This window comes from Papio anubis, chromosome 12, assembly GCF_008728515.1.
Source record: "Papio anubis isolate 15944 chromosome 12, Panubis1.0, whole genome shotgun sequence".
NCBI lineage: Eukaryota > Metazoa > Chordata > Mammalia > Primates > Cercopithecidae > Papio > Papio anubis.
In genome coordinates this window covers 5,651,020-5,667,384 of record NC_044987.1, presented here as the reverse complement: position 1 = coordinate 5,667,384, position 16,365 = coordinate 5,651,020, and the positions used below count along the sequence as shown (strand labels likewise).

At 37.9% G+C, this 16,365-nt stretch overlaps 1 protein-coding gene across 5 annotated transcripts in view; it reads right to left on the bottom strand.

Annotated features, from left to right (window-relative positions):
• ARHGAP32 (Rho GTPase activating protein 32) overlaps positions 1-16,365 on the bottom strand; it is a 221,007-nt gene that overhangs the window by 70,669 nt on the left and 133,973 nt on the right. For all 5 annotated transcript variants that reach the window (XM_009187662.4, XM_003910951.5, XM_009187664.4 and 2 more), the window contains one exon: positions 11,358-11,439. In XM_009187662.4, the coding sequence (XP_009185926.2) occupies positions 11,358-11,439 (82 nt within the window). The remainder of the gene's footprint in view (positions 1-11,357; positions 11,440-16,365) is intronic.

The following is a 16,365-nucleotide window of genomic DNA, read 5'->3' as shown; positions in this document are numbered from 1 at the left end:
ATACATTCCCTATCCCTAGCAAGCTCACACGGTTGTGACCAGATTCATGTCCCATTTAAACAGTGGAAATGTAAGTATTCATAAACCCTAAAGCACTTTATAAATACATGGTATTATAAATTTTCTGTTTTCCCCTGATACAGAGTGAGAAAATATTATCTTGATCTATCCTTTGCAATGTATTTGGGGAGAAAGCTTCCCAAGACATTTTAGCAGTTTAGTACTCCTTTGACTCTCATATCAGTGCTTCTGAAGGTAGGGATTTTAACAATCTGATTCTTAACACATTTAAGCATTTGTTCAATGGGAAGTATATTCAGTGCAATACTCCCAAGAGAGTAAGTAAAAACCTGGACCTCTTTTAGTTGATATATAAATGTGTGGTCACTTCTTACTAAAGTGACATGCAAAGAAACATGGCTACAAAAGAGCAAAAAGTGTTGGAACCTGAAACAAGAAAGAAAATAGAAACAATCCAGGAGCAAGCAAGTCAAAATTTAAAACAAGACAACTGGAATTAGGTAATACTGAAAGTAAAATAACATAAAAAGCAAGATACTAGAGGACTGGTTTCCTGAAACACTACTACAAATAAAAGCCCGGCTGGTCCAAAGGTACTGAGTTATCTCAATTGATTGTACCCATGTCAGTTACAGATCTATTTCCCTGTTCTACTCTTTTCTGTCTTCTCACACATGCTCTTAACTAGTCTTACAGAAAAAAAAGTCTCACCTTTAATGTATATCTGTTACCCGGAAAAAAATTATCTTCAAAAAAACAGAAATCTGTGATGCAAACTCCTTCCCCCACCATGGTTCTGTGAAAACTACTGTAATGAATTTGTTTCAGTCATGCACTATGATAGTTTAGATATTTGTCCCCACCCAAATCTCAGGTTCAATCGTAATCCCCAATGCTGGAGGTGGGGCCTAGTGGGAGGTGTTTTGGTCATGGGGGCAGATCCCTCATGGCTTGGAGCTGTCCTTGCATAGTGAATACTCGTGAGATCTGGCTGTGTAAGTATGTGGCACTCTCTGCCACTCTCTCTAGCTCCTACTCCTGCCACGTGAGGTGCCTGCTCCCACTTCGCTTCACACCATAATTAAAAGCTCCCTGAGGCCTTCCCAGAAGCTGAGCAGATGCCAGCACCATGCTTCCTGTACAGCCTGCAGAACTGTGAGCCAATTAAACCTCTTTTCTTTATAAATTACCCAATCTCAGGTATTTCTTTACAGCAACGCTAGAACAGACTAACACAACTGTGATATCTTGGCATGTAGATTTATATCAAATAAATAGTATCTTAAATAAGTACCTATATAAATTAAGTATAGTTTCTGATACTCATGAATTTAAATAACGTAGTAAATAAACATAAATCAATAAATAACAGTTGACATTCATTAAGTATCCAGGGGTCTTAAGTACCTTATCCCTAATCTTTGAAATAATAATCTTGCCTCACTTTTTAGATATGGAAATTGAAAATCAGAGAAGCCAAATGATGTATACCCAGACAGTAAAATGTGGCATAGGGATTGAACCCAAGGTTGCCTGAACTTTTGTCCCTTTAACCCTGCTGCTTTTCACACAGGTAAATAAATTAAACATCTGCATTCACTCTAGTGTCACTAGTGTCCATTTTATGGGGTAGATGCATTAAGAAGGATCTTGGAAATTACCTATTTGGGCAGGGTTCAGTTAACAGGAGATTACAATCTATTTCTTCGTATTCTACAAAATAATACATGCTCATTGTGATACATGCCGGAGAAAGGGAAACACTGGGTAAAAGAGGGTGGTCCCTGGCAAGGGTCACACCCTCAAGCCTGGACCTATGACCCAAAGTGAGGACATGCATTCCTGTTTCCCACCCCCACAATTGTTGCCTTTTCCAAAACCACCTTGGCCTGTCCCGTCCCACATCCTGTGCCCATAGAAACCCCAGGCCCTACCAGCAGAGCGGCAGAATGGCAGAGAAGGAAAGCAGCAGCCGGATGTTTGAGAAGCAGCCTGACTTCAGAGGGATGGCTTGACGGCAGGACTTTGGAGGAGAGTTCAGCTGGGCACGGCTGAACTCCAGGGCAAGACCCCTTTCCACTCCATCCCCTTTCCAGCTCCCCATCCCTCTGACAGCCACTTCTACCACTCAATACAATTCTCCATTCACCACCACCCTTCAATTCATTTGCACGTCCTGATTCTTCCTGGACCCCAGACAAGGACTTGGATACAGGTGCAAGAGGCTGTCACACTGACCCTCCACTGAGTTGTTTAACGTTTAAGCCACCCATGGACGGCAAAGCTAAAAGAGCACACTGTAACACACGCCCTCTGGGGCTCCAGGAGTCATGGGTAACCTCTAGATGCTGCCATGGGCCTGCACAGAGTTCTGCTTCTACCAGTTGCCCAGAAGTGCTCATCCTGGCCTCTGCACCCACTCACCTGCATGCTCCCCCTGACCTGTGAGTCCTGAGAAGGGGCCAAGGGAATGATCCCATTCAATTATAAAAAAATATAGAAGGAAATGGAGAAAAAATGAAATGTTTCTTACTGTCTCCATAATCCCATTCCCCTTTCCAGTTACGTATGTAGCCTTCTAGATCCTCTTTCTATGAATTTACAATGCGATTTTACTGTTTTGTAATTTGCCTTTTCATTTAACAATGTATCAGAGAAAAAAAATCCCCTGGTTTACTGCGTAGGCTTCTACTTACTTTGTGGTGGTTGCAAAGTATTTTACAGTACAAAAGTACCAAAAGTATTTTTTGAAAATACGATTTCCAACATTTGTGTATTAAAGCAATGCTGCAAAGAATATTCATCTGGATGGGTGAAATCTTTTTTAAAAATGCAAAGTGACCAATTTAAAAAGAGCAAGAGACTTAAATAGGCATTAATACAAAGAAAATAGACAATGGGCAATAAGCACACAAAAAGATGCTCAACATCAGGACATTTTTGTATAATTCCCACCTGGATCAACAGAACATTACCAGTACTCCAGAATCCTCTCTCCTGCCCATCCCAATCATTGACCTCCTCTTTCCTCCCCAAAGGTAGCTGCTATCCTAATTTCTAATACCACAGAGCAGTCTTGAACTCTTAGGATTCTGAACTCTGTAAATGTATACATGAAACTTTACAGTGTAAGTGTGTACATCAGGACTTTTAATACTATTTTTTGTGAGATTCAATCATGTTGTTGCAAATAGTTTTAACTCATTCATTTTTACTGGTGTAGAGGAATTTATTGTATATACCTTCATTTATTCATTCCACCTTGTATACACCCGTAAGTTTTGCCAGTTTTTAACAAACGGAAATAAAACTGCTATCCACATTTCTATGCATGTGTCTTCGTCTGTGTACATGAATCTCTATATATATCTAAAAGTGGAACTGCTGGGTTACAGTTGTGTATCAACTTCAATAGATAATGCTAATGATTGTCCCAAATTAATACTCCCACCATCAGCATATGAGAATTCCTATTAATATGTATCTTTGCCAAACTCAGATATTGTTACCCTTAAATTTTAATTATTCTGGTAAGTATGTAATGAAGAGTCAATAAGGCTTTGATCTGCATTTTCCTAAAGATTCTTTACAAGTCCTTTGTCAGATACACATTCTGCAAATACCTTCCCACACTGTGATTTGCCCTTTCACTATCTTAATGGCATATTATGATAAAGTTATTACTTTGAATTGTTTAATTATTAAGCTTTTCAGTTATAATTAATACTATGTCTAAGCCAAGGTCATAAAGACATTCTATAGTATTATCTTCTAAAGTTTTATTGTTTCCTCTTTCACATACAGATTTGTAATTCTCCTGGAATGGATTTTTGTGTATGGGGTTAAATAAAGATCATCAGGCTTCTTTTTCTTTATATTCAGATGTCCAGTTGACTCAGTACTTTTTATTGAAATGATTGTTCTTTTGAAACTGCCCTCCAATGCCACCTTTGTCATAAATCAAGTATCTATATAGACACAGGTTTGTTTCTGGACTCTATTCTGTTCCACTGATCTATTGGTCTATCTGTACATCTATACCAATGTCTTAATTAGTGAAGCTTTCACAATATATCTTGACACTACAGTAAGTTTCCCACTTTTCTGTTCTTCTAAATTGTCTTGGGTATTCTTGGCTCTGTATTTCCACATACATCTTAGAATCAGTCATCAATTTCTACAAAGATTCCAACTCAAAGCTTGGGGCATTTTTCAGCAATTCTGTCTTGATGGGTTCTGCCCTCTAATTTTTGTTCCCCTAGCACTATGGCGACCTCCTCTACTCCATCAGCAGATATCCTAGGGGAATAATGTCTCTATATGCAGGGGTCACCCTTCAGATTTCCTTCTGTTTCACCTTAGCACAATAACTGCTTATGGTTTTATTGACTCTCTAATGCTTCAAAGATACTTTTTATACCTCTGTCAAAAATTTTTAACTGTCCTCAGAGGTAAGGTTGTCTAACTCACTAGTCTTTTATTTCCATAAGTTAATGCCTCAAAAATCTCTGCTGGCTTTTCTTCGCTGTTCTCCATTTCTCCCACTCTTTCCCTCTTCTCTCTTCTACCCCCTACCCCTCTTCTTTCTTTTTTTCTGGTGGAAAAGGTGGATGATGTGAAAAGATGGGGAATTCCAGCATAGCAGTTATTGTAAAAAGACCACCTAGTTTTATTCGAGAAAAGAAAAATACGAGAATTGAAGAATGTGTTAGGTGGGCTTAAGAGAAGACTGACTACACATAGCAGAGTGAAGAATCACTGAACTTGATGATAGGATAATAGAAAGTATCCAAACTGAAAACAAAAAAAGAGAGACAAAGAAAACAGGAGATCATGCCACTGCACTCCAGACTGGGAGATAGAGCGAGACTGTCTCAAAAAAAAAAAAAAAAAAAAGTAAAGAAATGAAAAAGGAAACAGAGTAAAAAAAAAAAAAAAAAGAGAGAGAGAACAGAGTCCGAGATCTGTGAGGCAACATCAAATAATGTAACTGATAAGTAAAGGAGAGGTGAAAGAGAATTGGGGAAAAGAAATATCTGAAGAGAGAACAGCTATGAACATAAAGCCTTTAAGAAAAGTGTCAGTAAATAGCTCCTCAGTGACTTGCAAGCAAAACAAACACAAAGAAAAACATGTGCTTCCCCTTTCACCTTTCCCCACCTAGACCTCATCTTCCACTATATCATGACCTATGGTGATTGAACGAAATGACAATTTCTTACAGATAAGCTTCCACCTTTTTTGTTTCCTCTTCTCTCTCTCTCTCTCAAACTCTTACCTTCTTTTTCCTAAGGTACCATGGATACTTTCTATCTTGGTCAGGATATGGTGATTAATTTTATTTCTGTATATACAAATAATTGAACATATTAAGAAAGAACATTTAAGAACAGATTCAAAGAGAATATTTTTCCTATGTTACCCTTGTTGTGTAATAGTATAGGGAACTTCAAATTTTCAGTCTCAAACTATAGCTGTATCTTTCAGATTTGGCATCTAACAGTGACAGATGGCAATGTTAAAAATAAATAGAACATTCAAGTTGTTTATACCGTAGGCAAAGACAGTTTTAAAGTGTGAAACAAGCCCAAGGCTGACAGAATTCACATTATCCTTTTCAAAATGTATTAAGAATGCACATTTTAGCTGGGCACAGTGGCTCATGCCTGCAATCCCAGCACTTTGGGAAGCTAAGGCAGGCGGATCACCCGAGGTCAGGAGTTCGAGACCAGCTGGTCTAGATGATGAAACCTCACCTCTACTAAAAATACAAAAATTGGCAGGGCGTGGCGGCATGTGCCTGTAATCCCAGCTACTCAGCAGGCAGAGGCAGGAGAATTGCTTGAGCCTGGGAGGCGGGGGTTACAGTGAGCCAAGATCACGCCATCGCACTCCAGCCTGGGTGACAGAGCAAGACTCCGTCAAAAAAAGAAAAAAAAAAAAAAAAAAAGCACATTTCCTTATGCTAACTCTGCAATGCTGCTCACAAAAGACAAAATATTAGCTTTTGAAGGTATACGAGGTTTTTCTTGGTCATTCTTAATTTAGAAATAACAATGCTATGCAGGTCTACAAATACAAACCTGTTTTCCAGAGCTATCAGTAACTGATCAATAACTAATTTCCCAATACTAACTTTCTGGAGGTTATCCCTACTTGAAGTGTCACTTCTCCATTCAAAATACGAGAATGGGCCGGGTGTGGTGGCTCACGCCTGTAATCCCAGCACTTTGAGAGGCTGAGGTGGGTGGATCACCTGAGGCCGGGAGTTTCAGACCAGCCTCACCAACATGGAGAAAACCCATTTCTACTAAAAATACAAAAAAGTAGCCGGCATGGTGGCATATGCCTGTAATCCCAGCTACTGGGGAGGCTGAGGCTTGAACCCGGGAGGTGGAGGTTGCAGTGAGCTGAGATCGTGCCATTTCACTCCAGCCTGGGCAACAAGAGCGAAACTCCATCTCAAAAAAAGAAAAAAAGAGAAAGAGAAAGCACATCGATACAGTTTATTTTAATGCCAATATTAGGCTAAGTTTTAAAAACTCAGTTTATAGTACATCTGAGTCAATACTATCAAAGATGAGACATAACTAATATAAGTTAAGCTTACACCACAGAAAGATGGATAAAAATAATGTGCAGGAAATTAAATGTTTGATGCTGAATTTAGTAACTTCAAAATAATGACCATAAAAACCCATGATAATCTCAATAGATGAATAAAAGCCTTCGGAAAAATTCCTACACCCTATTTATAAACACTTAGCACACGAGAAACAGAAGGGAACTTTCTCAACCCTGATAAAGGACATCTATGAAACCCCCACAGCTAATATCCTACTTAATGGTAAAAGACTAGATGCACTCCCCTAAGATCAGGAACAAGACATGGATGCTTGCACTTGAGATTTATATTTAATATTGTATTGGAGGTTCTCACAAGGACCACTGGGCAAGAATAAAAAAAAGACATCCAGATTGGAAGGGAAGAAGTAAAAAGTTCCTACTGCAGATGCCATAATCTTGTATACAGATAATCCCAAGGAATCCACTACGAAACTGTTAGAACTAATAAACAGTTCAACAAGGCTTCAAAATATAACATCCACATACAAAAATTATATTCCTATGGACTTCCCATGAACATTAAGAAAATGAAATGTTAAAATTCCCAGTACCATAGCATTAAAAAGAATTGAACATATTTATAAAGAAACTCAACAAAAGATATATAAAACTTATACTCTGAAAACTACAAAATATTGAAACAAATTAAAGAATGTCTAAACTGACTGGGCCTAGTGGCTCATGCCTATAATCCCAGCACTTTTGGAGGCTCATGCGGGAAGATCACTTAAGGCCAGGAGTTCAGGACCAGCCTACGCAACATAGTGAGACATTGCTACAAAAAACTAAAAAATTAGCCTGGCACAGTGGCACATGCCTGTAGTCCTAGCTACTAAGGAGGCTGAGGTGGAAAGACGCATTGAGCCCAGGAGTTTGGGGAGCTGTGAACTACGATCACACCATGGCACTCCAGCCTGGGCAACAAAGCAAGACACTGTCTCTAAAGAAAAAAATTAAAAATACAAAAGAATATCTAAATAAATAGAAAAACATCCTATGTTCAGGGATTAGAAGACTTAATATTGTTAATAATATCCCAAGTTGATCTACAGGTTCAATATATTCTCTATCAGAATCCCATCCTACTCTGTAGAAACTGATAAACTGATTCTAAACCCATATGGAATTCCGAGGGGCTCAGAAAAACCAAATCAACCCTTAAAAAGAAGAAAAAAGTAGGAAGACTTATATTCCCCACTGCAAAACTTACTACAAAACAACAGTAATCAAAACAGGGTAGTACTGGCATAAGAAGAGACACATAGAGGCTGGGCGTGGTGGTTCACGCCTGTAATCCCAGCACTTTGGGAGGCTGAGGTGGGCAGATCACGAGGTCAGGAGTTCAAGATCAGCCTGGCCAACATAATGAAACCCTGTTTCTACCAAAAATATAAAAATTATCTGGGTGTGGTGGCACACACTTGTAATCCCAGCTACTCGGGAGACTGAGGCAGGAGAATTGATTGAACACAGGAGGCAGAGGTTGCAGTGAGCTGAGATGGCACCACTGCACTCCAACCTGGGTGACAGAGTGAGACTCTGCCTCAAAAAAAAACAAACAAAAAAAGGCATATAGATCATTGGAAAAGAACTGGAAGTCCAGGAATAAACCTAGGGTCAATTGTGTCTAGGGTCAATTTATTTTTCCAAGGGTATCAAGATAATTCAACAGGAAAGAAATAATCTTTTCAACAAACAGTGCTAGAACAATTGGATAACCTCATGAAGTTGGACCCCTGCCTCATCACTATACACAGAAATTAACTTTAAAAAATGGGTCATAAACTAATATGTAACATCTAAAACTATAAACCTCTCAGAAGAAAACATAGGAGTAAATCATGACTGTGGATTAGCCAAAGCCTTCTTAAATAAGGAATCAAAAGCATAAATGACAAAAGAAACATCAAAAGTATGCATCAATGGATACTATCAAAGAAAGTGAAAGATGAACCACAAAACAGGTGAAAATATTTGCAAATCACTATTATCTGGTAAATAATTTGTATCTAGAATATATGAGCAACATTTACAACTCGGTAACAAAAACACAAATAACCCAATTAAAAACTGGGCAAAAGCGGGAGGTTGAGGTGGGAGGATCACTTGAAACCAGGAGTTTGAGACCAATCTGGGCAACAAAGCAAGACCTTGTCTCTACAAAAAATTTAGAAATAAGCTGGGCACAATGGTGTGCACCTGTAATGTCAGTCATTCGGGAGGCTGAGTCAGAAGGATCATTTGAGGTCGGGAGTTGAGGGCTGCAGTGAGCTACGATCACAACGTTGCACTGCAGTCTGTGGTGACAGAGAAAGACCCTGTCTCGAGAAAAAAAAAAAAAAGAAAGAAAGAAAAAGGTAGAAGAAAAAAAAATAAGCAAGGATATGAATAGATACCCTCCAAAGAAGATGAACACATAGCCAATAAGGACATATAAAATGGCTAAACATTATTAGCCAAAAGCAAAATGCAAGTCAAATCCACAGTGAGATACTACTTCACAACTAAGAAGGCAATAATCAAAAAAATCCAAATAAAAACAAGTGTTGACAAGGATATGGAACAACTGGAAGTCTCATACACTGCTGGTGGAACTGTAAAATGGTACAGCTACACCAATGGTGCAGCTGACAGTTCTTCAAAGGTTAAACATAGTTACCATATGACCCAGCAATTCCACACCTGGACATATACCCAAGAGAAATCAAAACACATCCACATACAATATTGTACATGAATATTCAAAGTAGCCAAAAATGGAAACAACTCCAAATGAATTAACAAATAAAATGTGGTGTATGCATATAATGAAATGTTATCCAGCCATTAAAAAAGAAGGAATTAAAACAGAAGTACTGATACACGCTACTGCACAGGTGTATCTTGAAAACACTATGCTAAGTAAAAGAAGCCCATCACGAAAGACCACATTCTGTATCATTCCATTTATACAAAATGTCCAAAATAGGGAAATCAATAAAGACAGAAAGTAGACAAGTGGTCGTTTAGGGCTGGGAGTAGTATGCAGGGAGCAGTGTCTATTAATGGATAAGGGATTTCTTTATGAAGTGATGAAGGTGCTCTAAAATTAACTGTGGTGATGGCTGTACAACTCTGTTACACAATTTAAAGGGTAAATTGCACGATATGTGAATTTTATCTCAATAAAGCTGAGTTTTCAAAAAGTTAAGTTTAAAATAATGCCATATTTTTAAAAAGAATGAAATCTACAGTTACTAACGAAGATTTACCGAACAAGTACCCACTCAGGAGTTTTTTAAAAAAGTTTACCCAAGACGGATAAAATTGCTTTGAAAAGAACTGAGAATCCTGACTCAAGCAGAACTGCAGAAAACACTGTTTTGAAGCATTTCCTCTACTGAGCAATAAAGTCAGTCTAAAATAAACAAATTCCAATGAGAGAAATGGGAACAATGACTCCCTAGTCTCCTGTGAAGAAATAAGCTTTGAAAGGTATTATTACCCTTTACTTAAATACTATTAGCAAAGATTGTTTGATGTAAGCTTTGGGAGCACAAGTGAGAAAATACCAAAAGAGCAAAGAATAACTTTTTTTTTTCCTTTAACTCTTACATACAGGTCCTAAAACTAGAAAATACTACTATAAGGAAAACAGTTCAAATAAATTCTGAGGCCCAGAAATTTTTTCTTCTCCTTTTACTGGGAGGTGGGAAAGGACAGAAGAAATGTAATATAGCTAGGAAAAATAAGTTGGATGACTCCCTCTTCTCTTCAAAATGTTTTAGACTTTGTTTGTATTTTTTTTTTAATTGACATCATCAAAAAGTTCCAGACGAGGCATTCTGTTGAATCTTCCCAAAACTAAATCACCTCAATAAATACCAAAATTCCCATTTTCTTGATTTTTATCTCCTTCAATAATGCTTTATTTGTAATATATTCTACATATTTATGTAGCACTGTAAGTATACTATATAAGTAATAAGAAATGCTGTTTAAAATAGTTTTGATGCTCATATGCCCTTTTAAAATATACTTACTTTTCATTTATCAATTTCCAGTTAATCCTACAATTTCCATGTTAGTTCTTTTTTTTTTTTTTTTTTTTTTTTTTTTGAGACGGAGTCTCGCTCTGTCGCCCAGGCTGGAGTGCAGTGGCCAGATCTCAGCTCACTGCAAGCTCCGCCTCCCGGGTTCCCGCCATTCTCCTGCCTCAGCCTCCCGAGTAGCTGGGACCACAGGCGCCGCCACCTCGCCCGGCTAATTTTTTGTGTTTTTAGTAGAGATGGGGTTTCGCCGTGTTAGCCAGGATGGTCTCGATCTCCTGACCTTGTGATCCGCCCGTCTCGGCCTCCCAAAGTGCTGGGATTACAGGCTTGAGCCACCGTGCCCGGCCCATGTTAGTTCTTTAAACCTATTTTTTATCATTTTATTCATTAATAAGTTACACTGCTATTATGCAACTATAAAAGTCAATAATGACAAAGCTTAATGGAGCACACAGCTCTTTAAAATTGCCTAAAAATTTGAATGCATGTAAACCTTTTCAAAATAATCAACAGAGAAATAAGAATACATTTAAAAATCAAAATCACATAAAATTAAGAATGTAGTATTATGTCAATAAATGCAAAAACAGCAAAACAAGCTAAATACTTGACTGACAGAAAATCTGTGTCTTCAAGCAGTTTATAAAATAACTACACTAGTGAAAAAAATGTACTCACCTGGTTTTGGCACTGAGTTGGTCACTGACTGGGGAACTTTTTGGTTAATTAACTCAACACAGTGTCCAGGAAAGAGTCCCACCTGATGAAAAGCAACAAAGAAAGGATTCTAAACCAGCAAACAGACCAATATGTGAACACTGCCAACTGAATTCCAGTAATGTATTCTACAGCCCCTCCCAAATGATTCTATTATTCCAAGACTCTAAATAACACATGATGCCTATTACACAAACAAATAATGAAACAATCTGTTGCTATGAGTACATAGAGTTATCTGTTTTATTTGTCCAAATATCTAAGTCTGCTTTTTTCCTTTTAGTTTTTAATTTCCCAATCTTTTCTTACATGAATTAAAATATTTAGTCTGATAATGAGCTATGCATGCAAGTAGGTCAAATGTCATAATTTAATAATGCGCTTTACTGAAATCTCAATCCAGTTATGTTGATATCTGTTGCCAACTTATGTTTATTGTCTTCTCTATGGGTTTTTTAAATCAACACTAAGCCACAACTCAAACTTTTTGTGAACTTTCTCTTCACTCTCCCCCAGGTTTCATTAAAAAAAAAAAAAAAAAGAAGACATGACTGAAATAAATGTGTAAAATAATATCTCATTTAAAATCTTGGTATTCAATGCTTTTAAAAACTAGTAGTGCATGGATAAGAGGGAAAGCAAGAAAGAAGAAAACAGCCAATCTCAGCAGTGTCAACAGACTCTGGCTTTGAGGAACACACCACAGTGACCTAGTAGCGGAACCGCAGGCATTGTTTTTGGAATTCTAACAAGCCGTATTAGGAAAATGCTGAGTTCCAGATCATCTAGAGATACTGTATAGCCAAAAGGATAAATACCAAGATAAACAGCCTGGAAACAAAAGCAAAAAGGAAATCTTTATCAATATTTATAGATGTTTCCTTAGATAAAAATATAAATGGGCTGCCATGCAGCAGATGTTAAAGCTGAAATATGAAAACTACATCACTTTGTATATCCCTCTGTTGACAGACTCTGGGGAAGAATGGAATAGTTTTCCAAGAGTATGATTCATCATCAAGTTCCGAGCTGTATAATTTCCATCTGTGTGAAATTATTTTCACATACTCATTTGCTACATTCTTATTTCAATTTCTAGATCCATATTCTATGGTAGTTCTTAAAATTATGAAGATATAAACTGGTTATCATGAGCTGAAAAGGGTTATTAACAGATTATCAGTTTCTTTTGTTTGTTTTTGAGACAGGGTCTCATTCTGTCACCCAGGCTGAAGTAGTGACACAATCTAGGCTCACTGCAGCCTCAATCTCCCAGGCTCAAGCAATTCTTGCACCTCAGCCTCCTGAGTAGCTGGGACTCTGGGCATGCACCAGCTCACCTGGCTAATTTTGTTTATTTTTTGTAGAGATGAGGTATCATTATCAGATTATCAGTTTTGTTCACAAGATGTGATTTTGGGATTCCTACGCACTGCCTTCCAAAATGATGCTTTAGGTATTTGTTTTATTGGTGAAATTCTTTAATATATTCTACTCAACTCCCTATTTTATTAAATGAGTAGAAATTCCTCCAAGACTGATTAGAACCAGGTAGGAGTCAACTTTAAAAAAATCTTCATTGTTTTTCTTACACAAGTCAGTTATGAGAAGGGATATGGGGCATGGTTACCAATGTAGCCTCATGTAAGTGTTCCACCCTTCATAAAAGGGTTTGGAAAATGATTACAAAAGCCCCAGGTTCTAAATTAAACAAATGTATACAAAAATGCATTTGTAATCTCTGTTTTTACAAGTCTTTGCAACAAACTGTCACTTTGGTCTCCAGCAGAGAGAGCTGGAGAAGTGGAGCTTCCAGATGTAGTCTCTGGTTTGAGTCCCAGCAATGGAGACCTTGATGCTATGAGCTCTGGAGACTCTCATGAAGAGGGGTTGGGGGGATGAAGCAGTAACTGGGAAACTGCTCATGCCGAGGAGATGGGAGGTGCCCTGGAAATAGCTGCTTCATGAACTTAAGCCATGATGGATTTAATGTTAAAAGTCATTCCACAAAGTGGTGTGCTTCAGTGCATGCAAAGGCTAGAGAACTGCAAAAAGGTGGTTCCCAAGGCTGGGAAGATGTAACTATTTCAAGAGTGACTCTGAAAGAGACCCTGATGCCTGGAGGTATCCTTCTGAAATTCAAACAATGTAGAAATATCTGCCTTGCTTCAGAATGTATGGAGTATAAAGTTCGTGTTTCTAAAAGAGCTCACCTGCAGCTGGCTTTCACGTCTGAAATGACAGTGCTCTCCAAGCCGCAGGGCTGGAAATTAAACGTTCAATTCTACCTTGGTCCCAATTTAATGTCTGGTGCTCTCTGGATTGAGTTGAATACGTTCAGGCTTTGCAATTTCACTTGTGGTAAAGGCTCTAACATTTTCTATTTCTATGAAATTCTTTTCTTTTTTTTGCGATGGAGTTTTGTTCTTGTTGCCCAAGCTAGAGTGCAACGGCACAACCTCGGCTCACTGTAACCTCTGCCTCCCAGGTTCAAGCGATTCTCCTGCCTCAGCCTCCCAAATAGCTGGGATTATAGGTATGCACCACCATGCCTGGCTAATTTTTTGTATTTTTAGTAGAGACAGGGTTTCTCTATGTTGGTCAGGCTGGTTGCGAACTCCCAACCTCAGGTGATCCACTCACCTCAGCCTCCCAAAGTGCTGGGATTACAGGCAAGAGCCACCACATCTGGCCTCTATGCAAATTTCTTGAAGGAGAATCGCCTGCATATTTTTTAGGCAGAGCTTCTTTCAAACTTAACTGAGGCATCAGCTGGTCTTTGGCTATGTTTCTTACCATGATTACTAACAATAAGTTAGTGGCTTAGGTTCGTAAACTGTACTGTTTGCTACACTGATCTTCCCATACAGTAATTTTTAGTTTGTGAAAAAAAATTAACCCTCAGCTGAAATTAACACGTAAGTTTTTTTTTGTTTTTTTTTTTTTAAACGAGTCTCAGATTTTAAAACTTGTAATAAAGTGGACACTCATTGGTTTTTCTATGCCCTTTTCAACTCTTGTAATTGAGTTTTCATCACGTTTTATATTAAAGTGGCTAACACATGACTACAAAAAAAAGTATCTGGGTTCAATCTTAAGTCTGCCACTTACTAGATTAGGTCTGTAACTTAGCCTCCTTGTGTTTTAGTCTCTTTGTATAAACATGGTAATAACAATGCCTATCTCCATAAGGGTTGTGATGAGAATTAAGTGGATTAGTATAAATAAAATGCATAGAGTAAAATGCATTGGTTTGTTAACTGATGGTCTAGTAACAACATGATCTATTAATCACGGCAGCCTGTTTCATATATTATTCTTCCTGCCGCTGTGGCAATTTCTAAAGCTTTAACCCATTTATGGTGGAGGTTGCAAAATTTTTTTGTGAAAAATCAGACCTTGGCAATGACCTTGAGCAGTAGGATAGAAATAACTCCCACAGGCTTAGTGTTCCAATAATGAAACACTAGGCATAAATGGGTTAATGTATAAGTAAAATGCTATTATTATCCCAGTATTTGGCTACCAGAACCGCTAGAAGGCTCTAGCTCCTCCATCAAATGGATATTACACATAATGACACCTTTTGTGTATATCTGCTTCAGTTTCCTGACTCTCAAATATCATTCTTTCTATAACATTCTAATTCATTTCAATATATAAACATCTGCAACTTGCCTATGAGAAAAGTCCAGATTCTAAACTTGACTCACCCATTCACTAGGTTCTGTGATGTAGAGCGAACTGCTTAACATCTCTTAGATTCCTAATTTGTAACGTTAGGGATAACACTACCTACACCTCAAGAGTTTATGTGAAAGTAACTAGCCTAGTTTCTAAGTTCAAATATCTTTTGGCAAAAAAAAAAAAAAAAAAAGTTTTCCATCACTTCCTCACAAAGACTGAACAAAGAAAGCTTAATGTACTTCTCAGGGAACTATATCACATACATTAGTTACATTTTCACCTTTTAAATTCATCACAATGAATTAGGTTTAGGTATACAGGGAAATGCTACTGCATACTATATAGAGGTAGATCTACAGTAGGCTCACCTAATACCTAACTCCAATCCCTGCCCTCTTGTTTTACTTTATCATAAGTGTAGTATCACTACTAGCTAAACTATACAGTTTCTCAGACTCCCTATATTCAGGTGAAGCCACGACACATGTAAACACAGCTCTGCTACCATCCTGTCTCCTTCGCTGTGCCGTGAGCATGTGAGCACAGGTGTCATGACTAGATCTGTAGTGGTCTTCACTTGACCATAAGTGAAAGGCTGAGAGAATCATTAAGCTGCTGACTCAGCACTAGACATCCACCATCTTTTCTGCTCAGTTTTTTGTTTCTTGAAGCCAAAATCACTCCTAACCATCAAGGAGGCTTTAAAAGAGTCAGTTTTATGAATTTGTGAAAGGAAAACAGATTCTATTTTACCATCACAAAATTTTCATCTTAAAAAATGGTGTTCTGTTGAAAATACTACACACGAGAATGGAACTAACCTTAAAAGTATAGTTAATGAACATTTACACTTTTCTGATGAATACTTCACCTAAGATTTCACCAAATAGTAACCACTTTGATAAAATGTCAAACGGTAAAAAGTGACTGGAACTCTGGAAATATGATCCATTAACTATGTCATCTTGTTTTGTATATTATTCTTTCTGCAGCTGTGGCAATTTCTAAAGCTTTAATGTACACGGCTGGAAAGGGAGAGCAGAATTGGGTATATTGGCAGGGGTCAAAATGAGACTCAACTCTAGGAACAGAATGGAAGATGGAGAAAAAGCCAGCATTGAGGGCCCATGATGGTAAAGAAGTAGGTAATAAAAACATAGTAATAGAAGGAAAAGAACAATGTAGAGACAAGGCTGGAAGAGGTTAGGAATGGTCTTGAAAAGAAGAGACCTTCCTGTTGACAGTTTTCACTCAAGTCTTTGAGATAAAGTGAAAAGCCACC